Source organism: Rhamphochromis longiceps, linkage group LG12 (assembly GCF_057381845.1).
Source record: "Rhamphochromis longiceps isolate RC_006_pf linkage group LG12, R_longiceps_female_GT1.1, whole genome shotgun sequence".
Lineage (NCBI taxonomy): Eukaryota > Metazoa > Chordata > Actinopteri > Cichliformes > Cichlidae > Rhamphochromis > Rhamphochromis longiceps.
In genome coordinates this window covers 12,497,477-12,514,813 of record NC_140568.1, presented here as the reverse complement: position 1 = coordinate 12,514,813, position 17,337 = coordinate 12,497,477, and the positions used below count along the sequence as shown (strand labels likewise).

Genomic DNA, 17,337 nt, shown 5'->3' with positions numbered 1-17,337 from the left:
GGCTCAGTCTGGTCGATGGGGGGGGGGGGGGGGGGGGGGGAGGGAGGAAAAGGTAGTAGATTGTCTTTTGGAGGGGTTAAAGTAAATTATGGACTGGAGTCCAGCCAGATGGAGCAAAGACACAGGGCTGATGTCACACATCTGGAAGTGGAAGTTACCATAAGATAATCCAATGAGTCTTACCTTTAAAAATGATGTTTTATATAAGATCTTGAGAAGCAGTTAGTGTGTTTCAAACCAGATGTTTTGACATCATGAAAAAACCCAACAACACTTTAATCCCATTTAGAAAAAAAACAGGACTTATTATTACTTATCAGTAATTTCTGATCAACAAAACATTGCCATCTTATCTAACAAATTGGCACTCCTATCTTTGCTTAAATGGAAATGTGTTTTTAAATATTTACATATTTTAGAAACCTACATCCACAACTCACCTACAGCTGAGCACGTCTGATAGTTACGCTGGGTGTATTGTGCAACATTTAATGTTGGTTAACTTCAAAACTGGACGCATTTTCTGTATATGCAGTCAAGAGAATCTTTCATTTATTTTTTTAATTTCACTTTGTCATAAAAAAACTGCACTCCAAGACTGCAATCCTTCACCAAAAAACTTGATATTCTCTACAAACAATGGATTTTATTTAATCCATTGTTTGTAGGGATCCAGAAGGATGTGTGAATCTGTATTAGCTTGTGACATTAAGCCAGTGTCTTCTAATTTCTCTTAATTTACTTTGAAGATATGATGCCAAATGTTATTTTCTTGTTCTATACAAGTGAAGCCACTGAATACAGAAACTGGCATCTGTTTTTGGCTGCCAATCATCCTGGGCTAAGCCCCTCCTCTGTGAACAATTTCATATAGGGTTGCTCATAATAGCTCCAGTAATCGCACACGTACAAGCAAAGAGACAACCTTAAACCAATTGCTTCATTGATGGATGTAATCATAACTTCAAAGGACAGTTTGACTCTTGTAACACAATATCATATGTGGAAAACACCACATTATACACATTGAGTAATCAGTGCTATTGCTCGGTTATAACACATCAAATTCTTTATTTTTTTTTCACTGTTTTTACACTCCATTGGAGGCTGTGTAAGAAACACAAACATTTTGCTGTAATCACAAAGCATTTCTTCTGAGGTACCGCGCTGTTATATCTTAACACACTTTTGTTTTCGTTCTACTCTTAGCTGATAACACCAAACTGTATCTGTAGCAACCATGACTCTCCAAGCCAGCTTTATGAGACCACAATGTGATGGTGGGCTGATTCCAGCCGAGACCCTGAGGCACAGATGCATCACTTTATTACACTCTTATTGATTCATCCAGCTCACCAGTTTCCATGGCGACAATCATAATCTTATGTTTATACAATGTATGCAAAGACAAACTTAAAACAAAAATGCACATCATACTATAAAGGCTGAGATAACCTTTATGGAGCATTTGGACCATAGGGTTAAGCACCAAACTGTCAGGATCAACCTTATTTTCCAAGAAATTTAATGACAACATTCTGTAATTAATCACAATTACAGCTGAATAAAAAGAGGTGAAGATGCGTGGCTTTCTGGTAATAAATAGCTAAAAAAAAAAAAAAAAAAAGTCACTGTATCATTCTTATTTGCAAACAAACAAACAAACAAAAAACTTCAAAGATTGAGGACCGTTTCAGAGACACGTCTAATACATCAGCATGCTGACTCCAGTGTTGCAGACAATATCATCAAACTGCAGCAAAGAAGAAACAAAGAACAGAATAAACAGAAAAAAGAAGGCCCAGGGTGCTGGGAAAAAAAAGAAAACCTGGACAGCAGGATAAGAAGTATAGTGTGGATTTTCACTGGCAGTAACAACTCTTTGGAGCTCAAACAGTTATTGTAGGTCCGTGCCATTTCATTTGAATTTAACTGCTTAAATGTGCTACAGCACTGTCAAACAATACTTTTTACCTTGCAGTGTCATCTGAACCTAGAATCGTAGATTCCTGGCATAATGTACAGGTCACTACTTCATAATTAATTCTAATTTCTTTGTGTAGAAGCTCTCTTTTAATATACTCTAGGGTCCATTTATCCAGTAATCCAGCCTTATCTAAATACATGGATTTGGTTTGTTAACACCGTCAGTGAAAATCCTGTAAACGGTGTATTATATGGACAAATCTTTATTGGGTTAGTGTGGTTTGTCTGAGTTCAGCAAGGACAGTGTTGGAAATTTTTTCGGACACTTGCTTCAAACTTGCCTGATTTAGGCAAAGTTCTACAACAGAGGTTTCATGTCTATGTGTAATAGTCCACTCAGAACTGCTACAAGGAGCCTCCAGTTTGTATTGGTAAGCCTTCATGGGTAAATGCATAAGCACAAGGAATGTACCAACTCCTCTTTCCCATCACATCACCCCTTAGTCTCATGGTGGCTCAGTCCGGTTGTCACAGAGAAGCAGTCTTTAAGTCCGGACCTGGAACTTACCAGCCTTGGTCATGTACTTGATGCCTTTGAAAGGTTTATACTTCTCACCATACATGTCCAGCCGATTCACTTTCAGTCCTGATGAAGGAGAGAAAAACATCAAGAATTTATTAGACTTATGTGTTACTGGAACAGAACAAATACCAGGGTTAACTATCTGGCTTGATGGTGGAGAGCTCTTCTAGAGATGTTTCAACTAAAACCTCTACAGAGATTTCAACAAGAGATTCCTAAAGCTCCAAAGGCTTTGTTTGCTCTGAGTTTAGTATTACCGTTACATTCTGTGTCACACTGTAAAACATATTTTCATAAATGTGTCAACCCTTGGTGAAACTTGAAAAACTAAGATGGTTGTTTTATACTTCACTGAAAATAAAATCTATTTCCTGGTGTCATGCAAGGTTTATTTATGGGTGTAGCGCCATCTAGTGGTCACCATCTCACTGTTCCCCTACAATGGGACTGTCAGGTGGTTGTCAGCTGACCAGACTGAGCCTAACTGTGTGGGGGTTGAATTAACTTTTCTGTGGTTTAAAAGGCAAAGTGGAGCTCATTTTCACTATTACAGTGAAATTGTCAATCTCATTCAATGTTCAGCTTGGTCACTAAGTGCAAGAAGAGAGAGGATCACAAATAAGAAATGAAGGAATTCTTGAAAGGCAACAGTCACATGTACATGAACATGAGGTTCAGATGGTGTGTGTGTACCTGAGATGGCCATCTGTTGGATCTTGAACTGAATATTGATGGTGGGGTTCTCATCAGGTTTGGATGCTCCAGCCTGCAGGCTCATGGTGCCCTTCAGACTGGGAAGCTTCTGTGGGTTGATCTTGCCAACATCCCATGTCAACAACTGGTTTAAAAAGAAAAAAAATGCACCAAGATGACAGAATTAAATATTTTGTCTCTTAAACATATTCAGATAATTCGGGTTTATATATTTATTCATTCTATTATTTACACTTCCCTTCATCTGTGTTTTTGTGATATAAAGATTGCTGCACAGTTACCTTTGTGACTGGGTCAAAGGTGTATGTTCCCTGGGAGGGGTTCAGGTTGGCATTGAGGACGCCCCGAGGAAGCTGGCTGCTGACTAGGACCGACTCCACGGCCTTGCCCATTGTCTGTTTGGGGCCCAGGGTCAAATCAAAACGCCCCTGGGAACTTCCCTCCCGGAAGGTGATGTTGTGTTTCACGTACACTGGGATGGCTACCAAACTGAAGGTGATAAAACAACATCAGCTATTAGACAGTGGAATCCTACTTTATGGATTAGCATTTCTGTTTATATCCTGATTAGATACATGTAATGAGTCAACTATGTGATTAAATGTTGCTACTAGCCAGTTAAACTAATTATTCATATTTTAGGACACTGACTATAGTTAATAGTTTTGTCCATCTATCACTGGCTGGGGCTGCAACACTCCTCTCTGGTGAACAGGAAAGTAAGACAGATTCCACAAACTAAAGCAGGATTCTGAACTAGAAAATGAACGGTTGTATGTTGCCTGTGTCACAGCAAAGTACTAACTTCTGAGAGCTGACGTGGTAGGAGAGCAACCGGAAGTTTCCATCGGGTGGGATGAAGGAGAGGATCCGCTCGGCTTCCCAGCGCTTGAACCGAACACATGGGTGGAAACTGACATCATCCAGCAGCCGTGGATTCTGCGAAAGAAATGCAGTGGGTCAGGAAGATTAGTGGTGAAGTTTCAAAAACATTAAAATACTTTTAATATCTTTCCATTTCTTTTTGGTATTTACCCAGTGTACCCTGTAAGAACACACAGCACTTATTCCAGCAACACTTTACACAGTTGTGATGTTACTGCATGAAACGTGGGATTTTCGTCAGCAAGTTTCACTGTAAATTTTTGTGGACGTTCAGATTAGACACACTTCAAAGGAATTTGCACTGAATATTTCAAACTGTTGGACACCATAACTGTTGGATGCAACAATTAAACCTTGTAAATAAAGTAGGCAGGAGAGTAATCTGAAACAAAAACTCAGTTAGTCTGACTTACACTGATCTTTCCTCTAGTCAAAACTGGCTGTTATAGCAGAGCTACACTATAAACAGACAGGTTGACTGTTGTTTTAAAGTCCAATAGAGGTCCAGTCATAATATCGATCAGATTGTTGCAATGAAATAATCAAATGTGCACGTCGTTGTTTTTATTAAATCCATAATGGAATGATCCTCCACATAGCAAAGCCTATTTCTTTCAACATATTTCTACCATATAATCTACCTATGAAATCAGTCTTATCTGCTGCACAGTGAACTACCACATCTGGATGGTTGCCTCTCTGAGAAGCAGACCTCGAGTCAGCAGACGTCAAAGTCTCAGAGAGCGTTTCAGTTGCCCTTATGGGGCATGTTTTTTCTTGACCTCCTTAGTTTCATTTTTTTCCTGTTCTAAAGGATAACAAAAACCACATCATGATCACAAACTCTTGCTAGAGACTTCAACAAGGACCTCCAGGCAAGAGTCAGAAAGAACAAAGAGACAGGAAGAAAGAGGCAATGCAGGGGGAGAGAGAGAGAGAGAGAAGCTGATCACTTGAGCTGAAGTTTGATTACTGAAGTGTGTTTCTGTCTTGCATTGGAGAACTGCACGATTAAATTTTTGACTTTGTACTAAAAAAGGTTTTGCCCAAAATAGAGTATAACTAAAGAAATAAATATGCCATCAGAGAATGAGAAAAAAAATAAGTGCATGGTAACGATGTCAGCTTTTAGCACAAGCAATTTGCTCTTGTTAACATCACTGTAACATACATTTACTTGTCCAGACTAGTCGAGGAAACGTCACATGGCGTGGTGCAGGAAATAGCTATGACGGGCTCATGTAGGCAAATCGTCAGGCAGTGATTTTTGGAGAGCTTGATTTGCTTTGGCTTTGTGTTCTTTTGGCAGAGCACACATTTTCAGTGTTGGACAGCTGTGTTTTTACTCCCAATTGTGGGAAGCCAAAATTGTAATCAAGATTAAAATGTGATTACTTGTGCTGCCCTACTTGCATATTACAGGAAGCTTTTATCAGGAAGTTTTATCATCAAAACTGTGAAGCAAAGTGCAGATACTCTGGAAAATCAGCTCCCTGCATGCTGCGGTATAAGAGAAAATAAATACATTCTCTGGCAGCTGAGCTCCTCTCAGTACTCTGGTCCAAAATGTGCACAGTGTGGGTGTGACATATTTCGAAGTAAATGTTACTGTATGTTTGACTTTTACTGTGAATATTAATTGTAATGTACAGCACACTGATTTAAATGTTTCCAAGCTGCACCTTGGAGAACCCCCTGCTTGCTACACAGTTATGACCATTTGTAATCATCTGTTATTTGTCTGGAGAGTTCACAGGCTTAAAATATAACAATATAGAGTTTGTGAAAAAAAAGAAACTCACCATGAATGAGAGGGTGAGATCAGGCATGCCCGTCAATTTAACGCAGGCATCGATGACTCCCTGTATTTCTGCTGTGATGGTGGAGCCTATGGGGGTGGAGTTGATTAGAAACAACAATAGAAAGCAAAAAAACATGTTAGAAGAGAAGGCAAGTACAAATAATTGTGTTGTAAAGCTGACATTTTATGTATTGTATTGGCCATTTTCTTTATTTTTTGACTGATTGACTAGAAACTCCTTTCAGGTTCTTCCTGATTCACAAGGGGTCACCACAGCAGGTAGCTCTGCGTGTGTGATTTGGCAGAGATTTTACACCCATCCTGATGCAGCCCCAAAAGGAATGAACCAGAGATCTTTCACTTGTTAAGCAAATGTGCAAACTACTACACTATGGAGCTACTGCCTTTCCGATTAAATGCGGATTAATAATTACTATGTCTCCCATGCATTATAATGCAAGCAAACAGTGACATGTTTCACAACAAACAGTTGAAAAGAAATACCAGATTTATCGATGATCGCATCGATCTCCTCCACCACGTCGAAATAAGCTTCATTGTTTGTGTACTTGACCCCAGTGCGCCGCCAGGGGACTACAGACAGCTGGCCTGTAGGGAGCTGTTCACCCACATTGGTGCTGCCTGGAAGCAGAAATTAACAACAGTATAGGATCATGCACACAGAGTCAAACAGCTGCTGTAATATCCATGGCTCACACTGTCAATTGAATTCATTCAATGCTATTTAGATGAACTGTAATTGTTACTGAAAGAAGTTTCAGCTGTGTATGAACAAAGCATTAATGTTGCCTGAAATCAGGAAGTAAAAGCAGCACAAATAAAAGACTGAAAGACCTGTGATGGTGTTGACCATGGTGCGGAGGATGGTAGGAGGCTTAATGAGCTCTTTAAGAATGTTGGACTCTGTGGCCAGAGGAAACCCGTTATCCAGCATCTCCTCCAGTAGTTCATAGACCACTACCACATTGTCCTTGATGGCCGCCTCTGTACACACTCCAAAATAGTCCTGAGAACAAAGCACACAAGCAGGATATGCACTTTTAGTTAACTACAAATAATGATAAAAGTAGACAGAAACAGACATGAGAGGGGAGGAACAACCTGAAAGGTGTCTACGACTCTGTGCAGGAACTCGATGACAAAGAGCGGCGGGACCTCACTCTGGATGACCGCCACAAAGTAGATGTGATGCCTGAGCACACTGATAAGGTAGTGATGAGGCGTGGGGATAACTGGTGGGACATTCTCTGGCTCAGTAGCTCGCTCCTGGGCCTCAAAGAAGTAGTCGCACACGGAGCGGCTGACCACACTTTTCCAGTGCTTCTCCAGGAAAATATCCCCTGAAGCGTTAATTAGGAACAAGCTGTGGATCATTGTGGCTAAAGGCTGTTGGGAGGGAAAAACAAGGGACCACCAGAGGTTTTTAAATGAGAAAATGCTAAGACCAAAACACCATGCCTTCTGTTAACATAAAGAACAGAATAAGAAGGTTGTTTAAGTGTCGCATTAAACCATCAAGTGTGACAGTGAGGTAGCAGGCGCAATGGAGAATTTTACCCGAAGACAGACCCTATTCTCACATGACACTGGGAGTACCATGCTCTGCTCTCCGGATAATACTGTCTATACACTGTGCTTAGTTTATATATGAGAACGGCTCAAGTAACAGAGTAGGTCTACTGAGCTGAGACTGAAGTTCAGGGTTTCAGAAATTAAGAAACTAACTTACGATGGCTGAGAAATGTGACTCCAGAATATAAATTATACATGCGGCAAAGCTATCAAGTTTTAACCGGATATAACTTTACAACTAAAATAATTGCAACTGCTAAACTATCAAGTTTAAGAAAAACAGGCGTGTAACTAGCTAGCTAGCTAGCTGTTTCTATTAGATTGTAGATGAAGGCCTCCATCTCTCTGTACGAGATGCTACCTCCGTCCCTCCTCCTGCTTCAGTCTTATGACAGAAAGCTCCGTCAATGGGTCCAGGGGGTTAAAATACGTTAAAATAACGATGCTTTTGTTTGACGAATAAAATTGTAAGTTGCCGCTGGAACCATTTCTAAAATTGCAAGTGACTCACCGAAGACAATTTTCTGACGTTTTCGTCTCGCCTTTCACCTTTTTTTCCTCTCAATGAAAGATTAAGCCGACGTTGCTTCCCGTTAGGTGGAGCAGCAGATCCTGAGTGAGGAAGGATGGCAGAGCAGAGCGAACCAATCAGAAGAAAGACCAAGCGTAAAATCCCACCTTCTTAATAGAGGCATAGGCCAACAGTGCGGAAACTGGTGGCTCGTGACTTGGCTGTGATTGGTTTATAGCGGGAGAACGACGGTAAACACCAGTAAAAATCACCCGCTGATTGGTTTTAAGATGTACCTGGTCTGACATTTTGTTTGCGGGATCAGATTTCATCTTGTGGAGCTCTTTTTCGATTCAAACAAATATAGGAATATTTACATAGTCTGCCTCTTATTATTCATTTTTACGTGTATTAAAAAAAACCCACCGTGAAATTGCAAAGGCAAAGACAAAATGCACATAATAGCCCACAATCTGATATCCATTAGGGGGGGTTAGGCATACTTTATCCATAATAAAGTGAGACTTAGCGATGCCTTATACTAACGTTCACCGTAAAGATTATCAAATGTGATTTAGACAAACAAAGAACCCATGCACAAGAGCAACTTTGGGCTCGTGCTCATTCTTAATAACATGTCAATTACAAGTTGTGTACACAGTGCAGTGAATACACAGATTTAAAAAACTAACACTCATCTTTGCCACAGCAAAGACATATAACTGTATAACTGTAACACATAACTGTCCTAACTCTTTATCATGTTTCAGATGAGTCAATATTGAGTCAATATTCCAAATTTCAGTAAAGTTTTTGAGCTGCTTTTGTACAGCTCTACACGAAGGCATTAAAACAACCAAACAGAAGAAAGGAGATTAACAACTTAAGCAAAGGGATCAAGAGTGTTAAAAGGAGGTACAAAATAAGCAGCCCCGGGGAAAGGGAAGGCATAAATAAACTCAGAAGCAGCCTTCAGGAATGCCTCAACCGACTAAGAAGAAAGAAATTGAACAAGGAAAAGAAGACGAGTAAAGCCCATTTCATTAAAGATCCCTACAACTTCCCTTCAATTCAAGGACACATACTGAGCCTGATAAAACCTACCCCTTGGCAACCACCCAGAAACGGGCATGGCAGAACCCCCCCCCCCCTTCCATTCTCAACACCAACAAACCAACATGGAAAGAAGTACATGAAGTGACAAAAATGCTTGAGCTGTTTTAGCCCCAAGACCCAGCACTATACCCTAAAAGTCTCCCCCATCTTGAACATGAACTTTATCATTACAGCAACTGAAAAGGTACCCAGAGGTCCAGCAATGGATACAGGGGTGCAACAATAGGTCAAAAGGGGCTTCATGGATGACGTCACAATCACAACATCTTCCCAGACATTGTGCAGACAAGACTGGTTCTAGCCAGACTTGATAAGGTGGTAACATTGCCTAAGATTACATACATCCCAAAGAAATAAGGGAGGATGATCATTATGAAACTCAACATTACTGACAAGTGCCATCTGCTTATGCACGGCAAAATCATCCAAGTATCAAGGACAATCTCGTAAATTATCTGGGAAAGTGGTATGACAAGGTGCTAAGGGACAACCATGTCCACAGCACTGAGGGGGAAGCAAAGCTGAAGAGTACTGAAAAATCTGGATACCTGGGGAAGTGTAAGACATGGCTGTACCAACAGGGCCTGCTCGTAGCGACGTAGCGGACGAAAGTGTATAAAGTCCCACTTACAGTGGTGGAGGGAAAATTAAAAAGTACCTAAGAAGGTGGCTGGAAGGAGGCATTTGAGAGGAAGCACTACAAAGAGCTGGTGCAGGACTGTAGGGATAAAGATGGGCAGACAAGTACAGAGGTCACCCTGTCCAATGAGTGTGGAAGCTGTTGACTAACGGAGAGAAAATAAGGAGGAAATTGGGAAGACTGGGGGAGAGAGCAGAAAGAGCCTCCTATTGGATATGAAGTAGGAAGGAAAGGTTGAGCTGGCAGGCAGACCAAGTGAGTAGTGGCTGGCCACTGCTGCTGACTGCCAGCAGGAGGATGTTATGGTGCAGATAGTTGGTACCCATCTGACGGGAGGATTTGTGACGTTGAAAGATCCAAAATGAATGACCGCAGGAGCATCACTGATGACGTGTCCAGACTTTTCAGAATACAAAAACGATGAGTTGAGTCTATTAAATTCCAGCTGAATGCTTAAATTATTGATCAGACTAATTTTAAAGTTCTCCAGAAGAGAGTATTTCTTTGTCCCTTTAAAGAAAAAGCCACAAGATGGGGTCATAACATATTGCAAGTGTCATTTCAAGCATAAACTACTCATGTGCTTATAGTGCCATCAGAACAGGAAAACTAGCATGAAGAATTTGAAGCCATTTACAAGAGATATAGCATTGAGTATTGTGACACCTGAACAGAGAATCCGTAGACAGAACATCACTAGTAAAAGTTCTGTATTAAAAGTTGTATCTCAAACTTTAAGTATATGAAAAGTACAGTGCTTGGTAAATGTTATCAGCTACATCTGCTGACGAGAGGTTCACCAACTGTATTCATGTCAGACAGTAAGCTTTGCCCCCATTGGGCAGTTTGGGCAATGAGAAAACATTAATTCTACATTGACATCTAGTGGCCATACATGTTCAAAGCACTTCCATTTGTAATTTGTAGCTGAAGCATTAGATCAATGCTTCCCAATTATGGGGTAAAATTAATTATTCAGAGAGCATTTAATTATCATCAGAGTAGTATTTCAATCAGACGAGAACTGCCAGGTCGTCCAATTTCCACTTGAGCCAAAAACTGGTCACTAACAACACCCACTCACCTTCACGATCAGATTTTGACTTCCAAACTAACTAAAGATGCTTTCAGGCAATTACTTTTCTTCATTAAAATGAGTTTTAGGTTTAAGATTAGGTTTGACATAACATGGATAATTTAACCATTTTTAAATGAAATGTGACCTTTAGTTTATAATCTAATCTAGATTTTGACAAAGGGTCTTTCAAGAAAAAAAAAAAAAATAGAAGTTATTGAGAACATTTTTTTCCTTTGGACAAATTTAGTAAACCTAGAAGTTATAAAAATGTGGAAAGTAGCAGTGACTAACATCTAGTTGATAGTTCAGCTCATGTTGTGTGTGATTTTTTATATATTATTTTTTAAATTCAGACTTGTTTTGCTCAAAGTTGATTGTCAAAAGTTGCTCTGTACACAACCTGCACAAGGCCGTCATACTTAATTTTAAAAAAAAGAAAAGCTGAATGTGTAACTTTTCCCTGCACTTTTTGGGAAAATGTGAGGGGGTTGAGGTGACGTAGCACTGAATCAGGCTAAACTCAAAGGATACATGAATGGCTCAACATAATTTATTTTCATTTTATGTTAAAATGTACAGAGTTCTTTGAAAGTACTTGCTAAGAAAGAAAAACAAAATGGAAAAAAATGGAAATACATACAGGGACAGAGTCGAGAGTTGAGGCAGCTGAGCTCAAATCAACCTTCACTGTGTGCCCAGCTGTCCCGTCCCCCCACCCTCTTTTTATTTTGCGCTCTCTCTTAGCATACAACGCAACATGTACAATTACAAAGGATACAAAAAGGGAAGCAATATAAACAGACAGAAATATACTGAGCTCATTTTTACATGCCTCTTAAATGTAAGGAAGTCATCCTATGCACACACAGAAGTAAAAAAAATTAAAACAAAAAGAAAACAAAAAGAATGCCGAGTAACCTTTAGATATTTGTAGTCCTTTTGTTTAAAATAGCATTAATATACTACACAAAGATAGAAAAACTCTAGAGATGAGATGGAATGGAGAGGTTAAAGGCATCTTAAAGTCACTAAAAGTGAGTGGTAATTTTTTTAAATTTTGAGTTTCTTAGTAATTATTACCCAAGAGGCGAGCTAAAAAATATGTTTTTTTTTGTCGTTTCCTGAAACAGAAGTGAAAAAAATGACAGTACCAATATCAATGTCAGAATTTCCTTTTATATTATAGAAAAAACATTTTCTCTACAATAGGTTTCTAAAGTCAAAAAGAGTCAGCTTGTGTCATAAAAGAAAGCTGCCCAGTCTGACAAAATTCAGAAAAGAAATGAAACAAAAAAAAGTAAATACAGAACAGAATACACACAAAGAAAGTTTGTATGCCAGGTCTGTGTGACAAATGAAAACTCCTCTTTTGACTAAGAATACCGATACGCGGCCCAACAAAGTCAACCACGACCCTACGGGACCTCCGATCCTTGCCTCCGACCCTGCTTCTATAATCGAGCTACAATCCCAGGGCCAAACCTCGCGCTAGATCGAGCATTCAGGCACACCTTCACAAAGGCTAACCGTCCGCTGCCACATTTTTAGCCAATGGGAGCACAGAAACAACAATAACAAAAACAAGATTACAAAAAAAAACCAAAAGAAAAAACAAATTTTACAAAAAACACACCATTCAGAAGCAGACTCCTTGACCTCTTTGGGTCACTAACACTTAAGGATGCGAGGTCACCTATAGTTAACCGACTTTCCTTAAAGTAGTTACATGGAAATCCCACCGTTTGTTCTGCATTCCCTAAGCTGCTAAAAAAAAAAGAAAAAAAAGAAAAAAGGCTGACATTGTATACCATCTGTCAGTGGAGTGTGGACAAAAACAGTTGAATGTTTCCTGAGCTAGCCATCAACTGGAGACAGCTAGTCAGTGTGTGTTTGTATTTATATATATATGTATATATATATATATATATATATGTGTGTGTGTGTGTGTGTGTGTGTGTGTGTGTGTGTGTGTGCGTGTGTTTGTATGTGTGCGTGTGCTGAATATTGGGAAGTACCAGAATATTTACATCGAAATGTTTCAGAGTCGCGGCAAACTGGAAAATAATGCTACTTGTTTCATTTATGGATATATAATATGACAGTAACACGCTAGTCTCTTCTGTGTCTTTGCTGTGTTTTTGGTACAACACTGTCCATCCAGGAAGACAGAGACTCTGGAAAACAGTCAAACACCTCAAACACCCGAGGCCCTGCTCCACTGTGCTCTTCTGGAACTCACGAAAAGCCGTGGGGCCGAGCGGCACCGGAGATGTTTGGGCATTTCTGAGAGAGCAAGAGGGTGTAATCACCATTTCAGAATGCCACGCGTATAAAGATCAAAGCATGTAAGGAGGTTGGACTGCACACACGTATTTAAAAAAACAAACAAACAAACAAACAAACAAAAACAACAACAAAAATAAGGTCAACGGTATGTTTAACATAAAACAACAGTCCGCCTGCAATGTTTCATCGTCTCTTTTTTCAAGGTAAGGCTTCCTATATTAAAAGATTGTGTGCATGGTTGAATATACTCAGTAACCACCGTTCACAGTCTGACCAGGCCAGGTACTCCTGTACCCTGTGGACTTTTCTGTGGACTTTTCCTCGTCATACTTCGTCGTTCCTTACTGTCCTCCTCAGTGTCGAGAGGAGGAGTGGACTCCTGGGCCTGTGTGCTGGCCTGGCCTGAAGCTCCACGGCACGGCCGAGGTCCACGTACACACCAAATCCTGCCCAAATACTCCCATACACAGCCAGCTGGGAGGGGAGGGGGAGACAAGCCCAAATAAAAAAAGGGACAAAATGACAACACAGAAAAAACAAAAACAAAAAACAGGAAACCCAAAGACCCTCTCTGTCCCCATCACCTTCACTCCACTGGTGCCTCTGAGGCACTGGAGAGGGTGAACAGGACTAATGGACATTTAGAGTACAGCGAGCATACGCTCTGGCCCCTTTCTGTCTCCTTTTTTCACTTCTTGGCTGCTCATCTGCTCATGTAATGTGGCTGTTTTGGATAGCTGTGATGGGAGGGGCCAGTGTACATCATGTTCCCATGGTGATTGGGCTGCATAGGCTGCTGTGGGTAGCCCTGCCCTCCCATCATGCCCACCTGCATCTGCATGGGGTACTGAGCTGGCTGATTCATGTATGCGGGGTTGCTGTGATAGCCACTGTTCATCATAGGCTGAGCCATTCGGTAGCTGGCTGACATGGGGTTCAGAGTCGTCATGTTCATAGAATTATACGGTGCCGTGGGCATGAGGTTTGGCATCATGCCGCGCTGCACGGCCAAGGTGCGCGGCGTACCCTGCATGGCCACAGTCCCCGAGCTGCGGCTATAGAGCTGCTGCTGGTGCGGGGCCGGGGCCAGCTGCTGAGTGGCTTTGGACCGAATGGAAATGTGGCCTTTGACGGTAGTCATCTGGCCCTGCAGCCGCTGTGTGTGCGGTGGAGGTCCTAGGCCAATGTTGGTCGTGGGCATGTTGCATTGCAGCTGCAGAGAGCCCAGGTTCATGGAGCCAGAGCTAAGGTTAGGAGGTGGGGTCATAGTGGGCTGCCCCTGTGGAAGGGCAGTGTGGGGTGAAGGGGCCAGCCCAGGATTGGAGAGAGAAACACTAGTGGCATAGGAGGTAACAGCGGCGGAGTGAGAGTAGGGCATGCCGTGGGGCTCCATGATGGTGTTGGTGAGCTGCTGGAGTTTGGCCAGGCTGAATGTTGCCGAGGGCTGGGGGTAGCCCCCTGTACCAAAGTCCTGACCCATGCGCTCATACAGGGTGCGGCCCCCTCCTCCACCTCCACTCTCTGGAATCTCCATGATCATGGGCGTGGAGGCAAAGCCATTGCCCATGCTGCACTGGGACAAGGCCTGCTGTGGTGGCGGTGGCGGGGCCGAGGGTGGAGGCTGAGGGTTGGGCGCTTGTTGCTGCTGTTGAGGAACCTTTTTTGTTGATTGCTGCTGCTGGTTGGTGCTGGGAGGCCTCTCAATCACACCACAGCTCTGAGGAGACTTAATGCCACAGTTGGGGGTGTTGGATGGCGGTGGGGGAGGCGGGGGCTGGGGCACAGCACTGCCCACGTTGCTGGCACCTGGTCCACTGTTGGGCCCTGGTCCTGTTTGCTGAATGAGGCTACAGCTGCCCATCGCTAGCTGGGATGCGGCATTTCCTGTGGAAGATGTGAGGCTGGGGGCTGGCACGAAGGAGCAGCTGTTGGACTGAGAGGAGGAAGAAGGGGTGGCAGAGCTGGAAGAAGAGGACGCCGAGGACGCTGAAGCCGTTGAAGCCCCGGCGACCACGGCAGCAGACATTCCTCCTCCATTGCCCCCGTTTCCTGTTCCATTGCCCCCTCCACCCATGGTGGAGTCGTAGCTGCTGGGGTTGTCATAATTCTCTGTAGTGCTTTCAATGCTGCCCAGGTCACTGAAGCCACTGTCCACCACCTGCTGCGAGTGGTCCGACACAGACGGCACATCCATCATTGGCGATGTCTCCATGTTCTGCTGAGAGGGGGCAGAAAGCGAACTGGGATGCTCTGGAGTGATCTGTGTGTAGCCACCTCCAGCGCCACCGCCACTGCTCCCTGCTCCGGTGGGGCCAGGAGTTCCACCCCTTTGCCCTGCTGGTGTCGTATCCACGATGCCCGATTGCAGCCCCGGGCTGTTCACAGAGCGCACAGACTGACTGGGCAGCGGGGGCACTGGTGGATTAGGGAGGGGGCTGCTGTGCTGGGAGGCTCCACATTCCTCTACTAAGGCTAGGGTCTCCTCTTCAGGCTCGCCCGTGTGACTGTAGCTCTGCAGGGTCCGGCAGGCGGCTAGGGTCTCTTCACAGTCCTGGTAAGCGCCGTGGTGTGGCTGGGGCTCAGTTTCCTCGTCCTGGGCTTCCCCCTGCGTCAGGGACTGAACAGCCTGCATAGTCTCCAGGTCCAGCTCATTGGAGTGGTGATGTGAGTGGTGCGAGTGATGGTGGCCAAGCTCCTCCTTGAAGTCAGGGTGCTGGTGAGGGTGGGAGTGCGGATGCTGGGGTTCCATCAAGAGTGTGACGTCTTTATCATCCGGGTGCAGGGGCTGCAGCTCCATTGGCTCGGAAGGAACAGACATGGCCGTGACCGTTTCCACCGCCGCCGCCGCTGCAGCAGACTCCTCCTGCTCTCTGCGCCTCCTCTCCTCCTGCTGAGGGTCTGCAGAGGGGGGCCGGCACTTGGTCTCCTGCACCCTTTCCTCAGCCTCCTCCTCCTCCTCTTCCTCCTCCTGTTTGCTGACGTACTCCTGGGCCACGCTGTTCTCCATGCCTAAAAAAGGCTCTACACCTGGGGGTTCTTCTTTGACTGGAGGCGAGTTTGCGTGTGAGGCAGACTCCTCCTCCTCGTCTTCATCGTCGTCTTCGTCTTCAGGGTCCGGACTTTTTCTCTTTTTACTGCTGCTGCTCTTGTCTTCTAAGTGTCCGTCACCCTCATCGTCTGCATCGTGGTCGTCACTTCGCCGGCTTCCTGAACCCGGCGTGACCGCCGCTCGCCTGTTCACGCTGCCACCACCACTGCCCATGCTGCCACACTCCTCTTCCTCCCTTTCCTCATCATCATCGTCTTCCTCTCTGTCACCCATATCTGTGTCCTGAGGCCGGGACTGCGGGGCCCGGGGCCCTGAGGTGGAAGAAGAGGAAGAAGGGGAAAGCAGTGGACGGGATGGTGGCCGGCTAGGTTTGTCTTCTTCCCAGGCTCGCTCGATGTCCTCCTCATCATCTTCATCCTCTTCTTCCGGGTCAGAGGTGGGAGGTGGTTTGGGGGTAGGCTGTGGTGGCTGGCGGTTCTTGGGCGGTCTCCCCCGCTTTCTGGGCATCTTTTGTTCAACGGGCTTAGGGAGATAGTCATCTTCTTCGTCAGAGTCTTTTTGTTTGACGTCTCTGTCCGTGTTAGTTCTGCAGACTTGCTTGCTGTTCCGGTCATCCGTCTGCAGCAGCTGAGGAACTTTGTCCATCTGCTGCTGCTCTAGCAACCTTTGTCTTTCCTGCTCCTGCCTGTCCGCCTCCTCCTGGGCCCGCTGCAAGTACCAGCTCCGTGGCTTGCGACCAGGCTTCATCTTGATTTTGGGTTGCTGAGGATTCCCACTTTGGGCCTGGCCGTCTGCAGCTGCTCTCTGGTTGGGTCCTGTGCCAGGTGGCTTGCCTCTTTTCTTCCAGTGCTGTGGTTTGCGGCTCTTTCCTTTGGGCCAGCCTTTCTTCTTTTTGACTGGGACTTCAGGGTTGGCTCCAAGGGTCTCTGATGGGGTTGCTGTCAAAGCAGCTACAGACTTCGGCATAGTTGTTAGCTCTGCAAAGCAAAGAAGATGAAGTGGTTAGATACAGCTACTGCACAAAGTTCTGGCCAGACTGTGAAAATAAATGTGATGGCTTTCCAACTATTCCTCTGAACAGACTAAATAACTAAACTCCATCTTAACCAGTGAATGTCAGTAGGTGCCCGTAACTCACCCAAAATCATCAGTTCA

The 17,337-nt window shown here is 43.9% G+C and overlaps 2 protein-coding genes across 5 annotated transcripts in view; both read right to left on the bottom strand.

The window, feature by feature from the left end:
* Window positions 1–1,596: 1,596 nt before the first annotated feature.
* On the bottom strand, window positions 1,597–8,163 carry ap3m2 (adaptor related protein complex 3 subunit mu 2). The gene is made up of 9 exons (XM_085424787.1): window positions 8,014–8,163; window positions 7,032–7,316; window positions 6,765–6,936; window positions 6,414–6,551; window positions 5,911–5,996; window positions 4,029–4,162; window positions 3,505–3,712; window positions 3,203–3,347; window positions 1,597–2,572 (listed from the first exon to the last, which is right to left on the bottom strand). Exons 2-9 carry the CDS (start codon window positions 7,302–7,304, stop codon window positions 2,472–2,474), a joined length of 1,257 nt encoding a protein of 418 aa, XP_085280913.1. The 5' UTR covers window positions 7,305–7,316; window positions 8,014–8,163; the 3' UTR covers window positions 1,597–2,471.
* A 4,595-nt stretch (window positions 8,164–12,758) lies between these two features.
* The window catches only part of kat6a (K(lysine) acetyltransferase 6A), a 39,579-nt gene continuing 35,000 nt past the window's right edge, over window positions 12,759–17,337 (bottom strand). For all 4 annotated transcript variants that reach the window (XM_085424783.1, XM_085424786.1, XM_085424785.1 and 1 more), the window contains exon 17: window positions 12,759–17,159. In XM_085424783.1, the coding sequence (XP_085280909.1) occupies window positions 13,837–17,159 (3,323 nt within the window). In that variant the 3' untranslated portion in view covers window positions 12,759–13,836. The remainder of the gene's footprint in view (window positions 17,160–17,337) is intronic.

Bases quoted from the DNA above. Each gene is read 5' to 3' on its own strand.
- ap3m2 (XM_085424787.1), bottom strand. From the start codon at position 7,304: ATGATCCACAGCTTGTTCCTAATTAACGCTTCAGGGGATATTTTCCTG. The intron at 6,552-6,764 runs GTCTTTCAGTCT...TTCTGCTTCCAG, and splicing joins CATGGTCAACACCATCACAG to GCAGCACCAATGTGGGTGAA. The intron at 3,348-3,504 runs GTAACTGTGCAG...TTTTTAAACCAG, and splicing joins CCTTTGACCCAGTCACAAAG to TTGTTGACATGGGATGTTGG.